The sequence below is a fragment of the Hemibagrus wyckioides genome, linkage group LG16 (assembly GCF_019097595.1).
Source record: "Hemibagrus wyckioides isolate EC202008001 linkage group LG16, SWU_Hwy_1.0, whole genome shotgun sequence".
Lineage (NCBI taxonomy): Eukaryota > Metazoa > Chordata > Actinopteri > Siluriformes > Bagridae > Hemibagrus > Hemibagrus wyckioides.
In genome coordinates, this window is record NC_080725.1 from 7,827,219 (window position 1) to 7,841,053 (window position 13,835).

At 37.1% G+C, this 13,835-nt stretch overlaps 1 protein-coding gene across 1 annotated transcript; it reads right to left on the reverse strand.

Annotated features, from left to right (window-relative positions):
- Window positions 1-616: 616 nt before the first annotated feature.
- zdhhc20a (zinc finger DHHC-type palmitoyltransferase 20a) lies at window positions 617-9,340 on the reverse strand. Its single transcript, XM_058412372.1, is given in 12 exon segments — window positions 617-1,372; window positions 1,489-1,591; window positions 1,727-1,862; window positions 1,865-1,888; window positions 2,169-2,197; window positions 6,804-6,919; window positions 7,101-7,133; window positions 7,239-7,261; window positions 7,264-7,316; window positions 7,417-7,537; window positions 7,657-7,751; window positions 9,316-9,340. Coding segments are annotated over 12 exon segments (849 nt in total). The 3' UTR covers window positions 617-1,281.
- Between the last annotated feature and the right edge of the window lie 4,495 nt (window positions 9,341-13,835).

The following is a 13,835-nucleotide window of genomic DNA, read 5'->3' on the forward strand; positions in this document are numbered from 1 at the left end:
AAAAATAATTCGGTTTTCGACCAAATCGGTATTCGACCAGACTTTTGGAACGAATTAAGGTCGAACACCGAGGTACCACTGTATTAGTTTAGGGGTGTGCACACATATGCAACCAGATAATTGTATATTTTTTCTTTTTACCCCTAAAATGATTATTGATTTTCACTTTAATATATATCTTGCAATTTCACATTAAAGGTGGAAAAGGTTCTGATATTATTTATCTTGGTTTAATTTTTTTTTACATAACAAAAACATTCCATTTTAACAGGGGTGTGTAGAATTTTTATATCCACTGTATTTGCTTAATTAGGCAAAGGTATATGTGTGATACATAAAATATCCAATATTTCACATCCACAAGTACTGAAACAGCAAGATGACCATGCAACTATATGTCTGAATGTCAGCTTTAATTCCCTGATAATTACATCTAGATGTGTTAAACAATTTAAAACATGGCATCCTAACTAGGAGTCCACCACTGTGTTTGCAAAATTTTACAAGCAGATTGTCTTAACGTAAATTAAAATTTCATATTTGCAGAACCTGCACATACCATCATAACATCAAGTTGTATGTTTCTTTTGTGATGCCTTTTCAGGCTTTTACCTCAGCATATTTCAGTCATTTGTTGTGTTGGCAGTGAATTTTGAGTCATTGCCATGCTGCATGCTTAAATTTCTCTAAATATGGATGCATTCTCTATAAATTGTCAGACAGAATCTTTCTCTAGGTTTCTGAATTCATTCTGTTGTGTACATCATGAGTTAAATAAATAAAAACCAGTGAGCTCATTCCAGAAGCAGCCATGCAAGGTTATACCATGAAACTCTCTTCACTGTGCTTGAACAATGAGCTTGTACTAATTAGATCATGAGCAGATCCTTACTTTCTCTACATGTTGGCCTTTCAATCAGATGGGTATGAGTTAACTTAGGTTCCAGATTTTTTTGGCTCATCTCCATGTTCCTTTGTGAATTCCATTTTGGCCTTTTAATATTTATTGCTGATGAGTAGTTTGTATGGCCTATATTTTCTGTTCTCCAAGTCTTCTTTGAATGGTGGATTGTGATATCTTCACCCCTTAAGTTAAATACTTAGCTGTTGTCTCAAATTTATCTTTACATCTCAACCCAAAATGTCTTCAATGTATAACAAACCGAGAATTTACTTGCCATACCTTGATACTCCTTGATAATTGATACTTTCAGGTCACTGTATATGCATAAAGACAGTTACAATAATACAATAAGCACTGAATAAAATAAGCATCAGAGATTACCATTTCACATTGGTCTGGTGGTGTACAATGCCCTGTTCAACATCAGTGCTGACTAATCGTGCAGAAAACGTATAACCATCTCCCAAGCTCAACAAAAATACAAACAGCAATTTTATTTATTAGAAAACACTGTCTTCTAAATGCAGTCTGCTGATGGCAAAATTTTTGCTAATTTACATTCACCTAAATGCTTTTTTATTTACCTTGAGTAAATAGGCAAGCACCAATATTTCTTCTGTTCTCCAAAAACCTGGGCAAAATTACTGCAGCAGCCCAGAGTAAAACCATTTTTATCAGCACCGTTTTATCAGCCTTTGTCAGGACAACAGACAAGTAGGTACCAGTCACTCTACAACTCTTATTTTACCACAAAAACTGTAACTGTGTTAAAAGAGACAGACTGAATTACATGGCATTGTAGAGACTTTTGTTCATCTTTAGTATATATCAAATTGTATGGGTTACCTATAGTGGTCCTGTTTTTGGCCATGAGTCAGATATGGTAGCTCAACAGTGAGAGGATGCTAATGGAGAACATGGCCGCCACAAAGAAGAGGAACAGCATGTGGAACTTGACAGAACATGAGTGTCTGGCAGCTGATTCTGTTTTTAAAGACATGAGGGGATGCTTTTCAAAATATTTCATAATGAGTATTGTTCTAAAGTACATGCAAACTGAATTGTGTTACACGTTAATTCAAAGCCTAGAAGGTTCATAAAAATGCTGATAAATGTAAACACACCATCCACTTATGAACATCTGAAAGACTGCACATTCATCAGCCATGAATGTGTACAGTAGCACAGTGCAAAAATCATGCAGATACAGGTGAAGAATGAAGAAAATGTGTGATCTCTATGACTGTGGCATGGCTGTTGGTACTAGATTAGCTCGTGAGTAGTTCAGATCTCCTGGAAATTACACAAAATGTTAGTTCTATGGGTAGAAATGTCTTATTCATGTGAGAGGTAGTCAGGGAATGACCAGAATGGTTCAAGCTGCTAAGAAGCAACTCTGAACAACTGTGGTGGGAAGAAAAGCTCCTTGCCCATGGAGCATGAAGTGGATGGGCTACAACAGCAGGAGAACATCTTGGGCTCCATTCCTGTCAGCCAGGAACAGGAATCTGAGGCTATCATGGGCACAAGCACACCCAAACTGGACAGCTGAAGATTAAATAAAAACAATTATCTTTTTCCAGTTTGCAACTGTCCAGTTTCGGTGAGTTTGTGGCCATAATATCCACAGATTTCTGTTCTTCACAGACAGGAGTGGAACCTGATTTGGGCTTCTGCTGTTGTAACCTATCCACCTCAATTATTGAGGTGGTGTGCATCCTGAGATGGTTTTCTGCTCACCACAATTGTTATAAAAATGCTTACTTGAGTTGCTGACTTCCTACCAATCTGGTCATTTCCTCAAATCTCATCAAAAAGGTGTTACAGTCTGTATTTACATTTATTGCATTTGGCAGATGCCCTTATCCAGAGAAATTTATAAAACTGCTTTTGAAGTCTCCATCAGTGAATGGATCAATACCAGTTCACAATGGTTCAGTAGGTCAGGCTAATAGACTAAGAATACAATTAATCTAAAACTCTGTTGGAAAGTAATACAAAATAGATACAACACAACCACAGACAGGTTATGAAATCAATACTTAAATACAACTGCAAGCAACTCTATTGAGAGGTCAAGAACTACATAGCACCTCTTTGGGGTCAAATCACACCAAAGTTGTGTCCTACATTTGGCAAAAGAATGAAGCACTGATTTGAATGAAGCAGAGATATGATTTGTTTTCTTGGTTATTTTACTGTCAGTGATCATTTGTCAGTGGCCTGAATTACATTGCAGACTTCTAAATCAGTGCATGCCTTCAAGATGAAAGAAATAACATGACAAAAACAAGAAATAACATGACAAAAGAAATAACATGACAAAAACATTATGATTTTATGTCAAGCATACATTTACATACATTGTTGCATACATTTTTAATTTATTTCAACTGTAAATACTGAAATTATTCATTCATATAGGACTGTTTCATTATCTTAACTATAAATGGTATGGTTCTGTTTATTCTTTTTTTTTGTGTAATTAAAGCAATATGTAACGAGTGTTAATATGAAGCTTTATCAACTGAAATGAAATAGAACTGCAAGGAATCAGGTAAAACAAGAATGATAAATAATAAACCCAGCACTTCAAAAGGTTAAAAGGGTATCTCGATCATCATTCTTGATGTCAAGGCACTGCTGAGCTATAGCCAAACATTTTATTTTGCACAATGACAAAAATTTAGTAATTGTAGATGGAAAGTTTTTGAATTGGCATAATTTGACTGATTCACCCCCAAAATTTAATTTTGTCCTTATTTATTGGGGATTTCAAATCTTGATATATGTTTGTGTTTGTCCTTTGACTGTTTTTTATTTGTCATATTATATTCCTTATAAGGAACTGTCCTGATGCAGCAGTCTGAGGAGTAAAATCATGATTTAGTAATATTTGTTCAATAATGTTTGTTGTTAGTTTTTCTAAGTAGGCTAATTCTGTTGTGAAAGAGCTAGTGGTACTATCCAGTTGTTTTTCTTGCTTATTTAGAACATTTCTATACAGAAATTTAATTTTGTATATTGTTTGTTTTGGATTCACCACGTGTAGTGAGTAATAAAGGGGTTGATCACAATCATCAGCATATTCAGCAAATTGTTGTAAAAAATTGTTGTCAACCAGACTGATACACCCCTCAGTGCTTAATTAACAAATATTTCTGGGGCACCTGGAAGTTACATATACTGGCACTTCACCAACAAATATTTTGTATGAAAGCATTTCGCGTGTTGTACCATCAAATTTTTTGTATGTTACAGATCAGTATTTTATAACATTAAACAAAAATTTTTTTTTGCTAAAAACTGATCATTTATGTAAAGTCTCATCATCAAGTCTCATCATTGGAGCCAAATTCTGTGAAGACTGCACAAAACTCATTGGCTGTGAACACTTTAAAAGCCTTTTCAAAAAAACTCCAAATGGCATCAAATACAATCTAGAATTGATATCAACAAGAAGCATGGAATAAAATTTAAAAAAGAATTTCGGTCCTTTGGTTCTAGGACCAAGAACAGTGTCAAACAATGTCAAAGTTAGAATCCCTACTGATTTGTAACCAGAGGGGACCAAAATACCAAAAACATTTAGGTTTAATATAAACCTAAAGATACAAAAGATAAACAAGACAAGTGTTTCGTATTTCAGTTTCCTCATATTTTTATCTAGAGGTGTTAAACAATGTAAATCATTTATCACACGACCCTAATTTGTTTCCTGACCTGCTTGGTATCTGTTGCTTTATACACACTGGCTTTATTCTTTTTCAGGACATTCCAAACTGCAGTGCCTCTGAATGCTTACAAATGTGTTTTACCATAAACAGTTCTCTGTCTTTATCCTTTTAACAAGACTCCACGGGTGAAACTAAAACCAAGAGTAGAGGTTCCAAGCTACTTAATGTTTAAACCATGTGTGGTTCTTGTTTGATTGGAATGAAAACCTGCACCCACACCAGCCCTTTGTGGATGAGATTGGACACCCCTGTTTTAAACAATCAATCTAACAAGATACCTCTGTTTAGGAAGAATGGCTTTCAATCACATGGTCCAATATACACTACTCACAAAAAGTTAAGGATATTTGGCTTTTGGGTGAAATTTATGGAAAATGTAAAAAGTTCACACTACAGTGATATTATATCATGAAAGTAGGGCATTTAAGTAGAAGCATGCAATGGTGATTTCCTCATCTCAAACAATTTATTGAAACAAAAGCCAACAACAGTGGTGGGTATACCACAACAAAAAATGTCAATGTCTCAATAATTTGTCATGTGCCCTTGACCATCAATTACAGCTTGACAACGACTCATGCTGTTCACGAGTCAACTTATTGTCTGCTGAGGCATGGCATTCCACTTTTCTTGAAGGGCGGCCCTCAGGTCATTGAGGTTCAACTTTTGTGAATCGACTTTCATCAGAGAAAAGCACTGAAGCCTACTGGTCCCTCGTCCAGCGTAAATGCTCACCTGTGCCTGGTGATGTGGCATTCATCATCCGGTTCCGCAGGGCACTGTTCACAATGAAGCAGTTATCAACGTGGTATGTGGCCAAAAGACATCCACTTCTATGCCTTTCTGCGATTCTTCCAGTCTCTCTGTATCTCTGTCGCAATCTGCTGATGACACTCTGTGACACTCTAAGCTCAGTGGCCACTTCGCAATGGCGAGGTACTGTTGATCAATTGTTAGGTGTTGTCATGGTCTCATGATGTCAAAATGTGAACAGCATGATGAAGAGGACTGTTTAAATATCAATTCTCTTGATATTCTTAAATATCAATTCAACTGTTTAAATATCAATTCTTATCAAAATTTATTGGTCGACTCATGGATCAAACACCAGTTGTGAATTTTGCTGTTAAGCACCTTGTTAGAAACACTGAACAGTTGGACATGTGCATTCAAAAGTGTTGAGAAGGTCAAATTAATTTCACCTGTAAAGGTTATTGTGCATTTTAGGTGCATCCTGAAATTTCACCTTATCCTTAACTCTTTGTGAGTGGTATTTTGTGAAAAAACAAACAGAAAAAATGCTATCTAATCTATCTATCTATCTATCTATCTATATATCTATCTATCTATCTATCTATCTATCTATCTATCTATCTATATATATATATATATATATATATATATACTGTATATAGATAGATAGATAGATAGATAGATAGATAGATAGATAGATAGATAGATAGATAGATAGATAGATAGATAGATATAAATACCAGTAAACAGCTGAAATTTTAAGCTCCCTTCTCATATTCACCTTTTGATCTCAAACCCAACAGTTTTCAGTCTATAGCAAAAACAAATGAGCAGGCCTTGCCTTTCTGATAGTTTTAGAGTGGAAAACTATACAAGCAAAAATGTACCTTGAAATTTGTCTCAGTAACTGCACTAGAGGAGCACAAAATGAGTGAAATGACTTTTGTAAAACATCACTGTAAATCAAAGGTGCAAATCTCTGTTTAGTATAATAGATAAAGCAACAGGACTGCTTTTTCATTTACAGTACTATGCAAAAGTTTAGGCAGGTATGAAAAAAAGCTGTAAAGTTAGAATGCTTTCAAAAATAGAAAATGTTAATAGTTTTTTTTTTTTTATCAATTAACAAAATGAAAAGTATGTCTTGCCATAGTGTATGACCTGTGACATACAAGTGTCTTCCCGACCCTCACCTTAGTTGCAGATTTTGGCTGATCCTCACCCAGGTTTAAGCCTCCTACACAGCTGTTTCTGTTTCAGTTAATGCCTGTGTTTCAACCTACATAATAAATTGCTTATTAGCACCTACTTGGTATAGTCAAGACCAATGCTAATACATAAATGAATCATGCTTTTCTCATGTTAATTTATGAAAACCAGCATCTTAGTGTCTGTGTGAGTACATTTACTGAACTTGATGAAATATTGTAGAACCGTTGATGCATTGAAAATGCAGAACAGCATGGAGTAAGCCAGGAAAAGCACAAAGAATTTGTGGTTTGAGAAGCCCACACAGTTATTGACCCTGATCAAAAATGGACAAAAAGAGCAAAGTGAGAGAGAGATGAAAAGCATAAAAGCAGATTTAAGGTATTACCCTGAGGTAATCTGTTACCTCAAAAACCTATGTCTTCAAGCAGGCACACAAACAGGCATGCACACACAAAGCATGTGCATCATAACATAGATAAATCAAAGCCACCTACCAGGGGCAATGATGATCCATCTTCAATACACACCTAAATGTAACAATTATGAAATACATGATCATTTTTGATAGTCATAATGCCAGAAATGACAAAAATTGAGAAGGTATGATTTTGGAACATGTTATTGATGCTCACTTGTCACAAGTAGTGCAGTGATGCAGTGATGGCACCTGTCTGGTTTGATTACCTGACAGCGATCACAGTAACGGATAGCTGTGAAGCATAAGGGGGACCAGAAATCTGATTAGCCACTAAGCACTGTTACAGTAGATTCACTATGCACAATTGTATATATAAGCTTTTTAATGCTGACTTCCAGATCCTGTACCAGTGTATATGGTCAAACGTCTGGCCAGTTTTTTTAGGATCTCCTGCTGGGTCTCTGGTCATTCTTCTCTTTCATACTCCTCTTTTTCTGATTTTGGTTAAGAGAACTGAGACAGAATAAAGAAGAAACCACTTTGATGTGAATCTATTTATCGGCAATGGAAACTGTTTCATGTCTGAAAAATATGAATGAAGAAGAAATAAGAGGGGTGTCAAAATGCCTTACCTCTTTTGACGGGTTGGTGGGTTTAGAAATTATGGTCTTCCAGTTTGACCACATGAACAATACAAAGAAGATATGATAGACTACCAGATAGAGAACTGCAAAACAAAACATAGGTTATATATAGGTTATTCTTTTATCCAACTTTTAACTTTAAATATACAGCTTCTCCAAATGTTATAAAATATCTTTACAGCCAATCTAAAATTATTCAGTCAAATGCTGGCGACAGACAACCACACATTGATTTTGAGTCAAGGATATTATCATCAACCCATAATGCAATTCTCTTCATTGAGCCAAAAGATAGATGACAGAGTACTACAAGCAGAAGGTCAGACGGAGTAAGAGAGTGAGTAAGTATAGAAAGAGTCCACAATTCCATTAACTGTGAGGAATACACGGCATCTGTGACCAGCTACATCAGCAAGTACATTGATGACATGACGGTCTCTGAAACATCCAATACACTCTCCTATCAGAAGCTGTGGATGGCTGCAAAGGTGCGTGTACTTCGTAGTAGGTGACAAGGTGGCTTTAAGAACAGAAAAGGCCAAAAACAATAAGGCATAAAGGCAATTTGTAAGTCCACCAGCTGCTCCAAAAGTGTCATTGCACCCTCTCCTATTACTCAATGTCCCCTTTGCAAGGAATGGGAAAGATCTCATCAGGTCATTGCTTTGTGTTAGTGATAGTGGACTGTGCAATACATGGAAGCATTGTCTCTGTGAAACATCTCACCTCAATATGGAAATAATTGAGTCCCACAGTGACTGGTCTATACGGGTAATTTTGGTTCCAAAAGTAGACAGGTTGGTCAGAGTTTGTGTAGACTTTAGAAAAGATAAAGTAGTGTCTCAATTTAATGTGTATGTCTCGCATTAACAAGCTGCTCAGTCGGTTAGGTGGGGCTCATTTTTATTCAAAACTGGATTTAACCAAGGGATACTGGCCTGTGATGAAGATAAAACTCTTTGGGTTCCAAGCCAACATCAAAAATTTATCATTGTAACAGAAAGAATAGTAAGGGGGTGTCTTTTGCAGTTGTAGTGCATATACCTTGGGTTGTGATGTATTGTGCATTATGAGATGCTCACCATGGTTGCAAGGGTGCTATTAGTAAAAAAATTCTGTCAGCTCAAACCAATGTGGCATTTCTCCTCTGACCTCTCTTATCAACAAAGTGTTTTAGTCTGCAGACATTCCTTTCACAGGATGCCTTTTTATTTTCCTCATCAATTTGTGTAAACATTAGAGACTGTTTTGTGAAATACCTAGGAGACGAACAGTTTATGAGTACTTAATCCAGCACTTCTGGTACCAATATGTGAGATATCACAGATTTTTCCCCTAAGTCTGATGTTTGATGTGACCTGAAGCACTGCACTACTGCCACATGATTAGATGTTGCTGTACACATGTACCAATTCTGACAGATCTGTGAGAAAGGAAGCAGATGATCATATCCATTTCTGCAAAAGCACACAAATCGTAGGGTGGGACTTTACACCTATAGCCTTGTATCAACAGTCCTGCGTGGTGGAGGAGGTGAATGGAATGTTTTCTTGCATACTTTGGGCTGTGAAAATGAATTAATCATTGCTTGAATGACATAACATAGTTATGTTACTGACCAAGTGGGTCCCTTTATGGCCATCTTACAATGGCTGCTTCCAGCATGCAGCATGATGCGAGAATGCTCTATGTCACAAAGAAAAAAAATCATACTCAATACATGAAGCTGACCATGAGAATGATGTTCTTCAGTGGCTTTTTCAGTCAACGGGTCTAAAAACCAATAGAATACCTCTGGGGTGTGGTATAATGAAAGATTGGTAGCATGATAGAACACTTGAAAAATCTGCAGGAATTATATGACGCAATCATGTTAACATGGTCCAGAAACTTAAAAAAATGTTTTCAACATATTATGTAATCCACGCACAAAGAAATGATGCCGTTTTCAGAGCAAAGGGAAGCCCAACCCAGTATTGGTATAATGTTCATAATAAAGTGCATGATAAGGGTATATATCCATATATGCATTTGTCATTGTAATATCTAAATATGATGTTTATATTCCACTTCAATTTCACATAATTTATCTTTTTTTTTGTGATCAACTTTTTATTAGGTTTAAGCACCAATTGTACATTTCCCTTATACATTATGTCTTGAAGCAAACATATGCGTTCATATAAAAGGTATACAACTAATACAATTTTCCAAAAATAAGATGACAGGAAAAATATTACAACTATATACAATTGCCAAAGCCTTGATGGAATAGTAGAAGGAGAGAAAGAAGAAAGACAAATAAATACTCAATAACAGGATAAACATAGTTGTATTCAAATATTCAATCTAAAAAGAATAAAGTGGTTTTGAAAGTGAAAGTATCTATGGTGGAACTTTGTGCTTTATGAATTACAGCTAGTGATCTTTCTATAAGAACAATATCCCTGAAATAGTTAAACTACTTTTTTATTAATGGAGGTTCAGGGAAAAACCAAGAATGTTTAATAGTTTTTTTAGCAGCAGTGGAACTTACAAATATAGCTTTCCTAATGGTTAAATTAGTGTTAGTGCATAGTGATGAATCATCATTAAATAAAAACATAGTGAGTAATTTAGGAAATCTAGCCATGGGGGACACAGTCCAGTGAGTTCTGTGCCAGTCCCAAGCCTGGATAAATTGAGAGGGTTCCATCAGGAAGGGCATCCGGCATAAAACATTGCCAAACTTAATCATGCAAATCGTCAGTTCTCTGAATTTCATACTGGATTGGTCGAGGCCTGGGTTAACAACAACCACCATCGGCACCGTTGACCTACAGGGCGCAAGTGGAAATTGGGCTACTGTTGGTCGAATAAGTAGAGGACAGAGGAGAGGTAAGAGTGTAAGACTGAGAATAGGAACTTTGAATGTTGGTACTATGACAGGGAAAGGTAGAGAGCTGGCTGATATTATGGAGAGAAGGAAGGTGGATATACTGTGTGTACAGGAGACCAGGTGGAAGGGTAGCAAGGCTCATAGTATAGGAGCAGGATTCAAGCTGTTTTATTATGGTGTGGATAGTAAGAGAAATGGGGTAGGTGTGGTCATAATTAAGAGTTTGTGAGGAATGTTCTGGAGGTGAAGAGAGTGTCGGACAGGGTGATGAGTCTGAAGTTAGAGGTTGAAGGGGTGATGTTGAATGTTGTTAGTGGTTATGCCCCACAGGTAGGTTGTGAGTTAGACGAGAAAGAGAGATTCTGGAGTGAATTAGATGAGGTGATAGAGACTATTCCCATGGGTGAGAGAGTGGTGATAGGAGCAGATTTTAATGGACATGTTGGTGAGGGGAACACAGGTGATGAGGAGGTGATGGGCAAGTTTGGAGTTAAGAAAAAGGAACCTTGAAGGACAGATGGTAGTGGACTTAGAGGATGGACATGGCTATGGTTAACACTTATTTTCAGAAGAGGGAGGAGCATAAAGTGACTTACAAGAGTGGAGGTAGGAGCACACAGGTAGACTACATCCTGTGTAGAAGAGGCAATCTGAAAGAGATTAGTGACTGTAAAGTGGTAGTGGGAGAGAGTGTAACCAGACAGCATAGGATGGTGGTGTGTAGGATGACTTTGATGGTCTGTAAGAAGAGGTCAAAGATAGAGATAGAGAAGAAAACCAAGTGGTGGAAGCTGAAAAAGGAGGAATGTTGTGAGGAATTTAGACAGAAGTTGAGAGAGGCTCTGGGTGGTCAGGTAGTGCTGCCAGATGACTGGGAAACTACAGCAGAAGTGATCAGGGAGACAGGAAGAAAGGTGCTGGGTGTGTCATCTGGAAGGAGGAAAGAAGATAAGGAGACTTGGTGGTGGAATGAAGAAGTTCAGGATAGTAGAGGTTAGCCAAGAAGAAGTGGGACATGGACAGGACTGAAGAGAATACACAAGAATACAAAGAGTTACAGCGCAGAGTGAAGAGGGTGGTGTCTAAGGCCAAGCAGAAGGCGTATGATGAGTTGTACACTAAGTTAGACACTAGAGAAGGAGAGAAGGACTTGTACAGGTTAGCTAGGCAGAGGGATCGAGATGGGAAGGATGTGCAGCAAGTTAGAGTTATTAAGGATTGAGATGGAAAGGTGCTCACAAGTGAGGAGTGTGTACAGAAGAGATGGAAAGAGTACTTTGAAGAGCTGATGAATGAGGAAAATGAGAGGGAAAAAAGAGTTGAAGGGGTGAACTCTGTGGAACAGAAAGTAGATAAGCTTAGAAAGGATGAAGTCAGGAAGGCTTTGAAGAGAATGAAAAGTGGAAAGGCAGCTGGTCCTGACGACATCCCGGTGGAGGTCTGGAAGTGTCTAGGAGAGGCGGCAGTGGAATTTTTAACTAGTTTGTTTAACAGGATTTTAGAGAGTGAGAAGATGCCTGAGGAATGGAGAAGTAGTGTATTAGTGTGGATCTTTAAGAATATGGCTGATGTGCAGAGTTGCAGCATCTATAGGGGGATAAAGTTGATGAGCCATTCAATGAAGCTATGGGAAAGAGTAGTGGAAGCTAGGTTAAGGAAGGTAGTGGAAATTTGTGAGCAGCAGTATGGCTTCATGCCCAGAAAGAGCACAACAGATGCACTTTTTGATGGAGAAGTATAGGGATGGTCAGAGAGACTTGCACTGTGTGTTTGTAGACTTGGAGAAAGCGTATGCCAAGAGAAGATCTGTATGAGGAAGTCAGGAGTAGCAGAGAAGTATGTCAGAATGCTGCAGGACATGTATGAGAGGAGCAAGACAGTGGTGAGATGTGCTGTAGGTCAGACAGGTCAGTTTTTCCCATCCCAAATGAATTTGGAAATCTGTGGTTGTAATTCTTCAAAATAATTCACAGTTATAATAGGATAAAGGAATCATAGAAAATAGAAAGTTTAATCGACCGAGGATTTTCATTTTTATTATTGATATTCTACCCTGTAGTGACATTTTAATATTAGACCACCTCTGCATATCAGCTAGGATTTCAAGTTTGAGTTTGTCATAATTTATTCTTGAGATATTTGAAAAATTGTTATGGTTAAACCTAAGTATGTAAATGTTGAATCATGCCACTTAATATGGGGAATATCTGATAGTTTAAATCATTTGGCAGATGCACATAAGGGAATAAGGAGGGATTTGTCCCAGTTTATCTTGTAGCCAGAAAGCTGGCTAAACTGAGCAAAGACTTGTAATATTTGTAAAAGGGATGTATGTATATTAGTAAAATAAAGCAAAACATCATCTGCATACAGAGAGATTTTATGTTGTATGTTTTTATGACAATGGGTGATATAAAGGAATCCAGTCTAATTGTTCCAGTCTAGCGGTTCTATTGACAGTGCAAAAAGTAAAGGGGAAAGTGGACAACCTTTATGTGTACCACGCTGCAAAATGGCTCAGACAACATATTACCTGTTAGAACAACTGCATATGGGTTGGTGTAAAGTGTTTTAACCATTGATATAAAGGTTTTTCCAAAACCAAATTCCTCCAGAACCATCCAAAGATATTCCCAGTCTACACTTTCAAAGGCTTTTTGCGCATCTAAGGTAAAGATAGCTGCAGGGCCAGTGTCCATTTTAGCTGCATAGATAATATGACAAAGCCTTCTAACATTATCTGCCTCTCAGGAATCCAGACTGATCTGGATTAACTAATTTGCCCACATATAGCTCTAACCTTTGACTAACCTCGTGATTAGTGAGATGTGTCTATAACTACCACAATTTAAAGGAGATTTACTTTCTTTAAGTAACACCGAGATAAGTGATGTATTTTGATCCTGATGAAAAGAACCATAATCCAGAGCATGATTAATAGAATTTAAAATGAGTTGTCCAACAATATCCCATAGTTCTAGGAACAGCTCTGGAGGGAAGCCCTCCAGACCTGGTGACCTCCCTTTATTCATCTGGGATAATGCATCCCTTAACTCTGTAAGAAAGAGGTTTAACAAGAAGTCCTGCCTCATCTGTTGTCAGGGAGGGCAAATTCAGTGATGAAAGATATGAGTCACAGACTAGGTTGTAATATTGAAGCAAAAACTTAAAATAGAATATTTAATAGAATTTCTCTTAAACATGGAGTTGACAAGGCACAGAGGGTTGTGTTATTTATTAGTTTTACAACTAATTTATAACAAGTTATAAAACTTGTTCAGAGGATTAC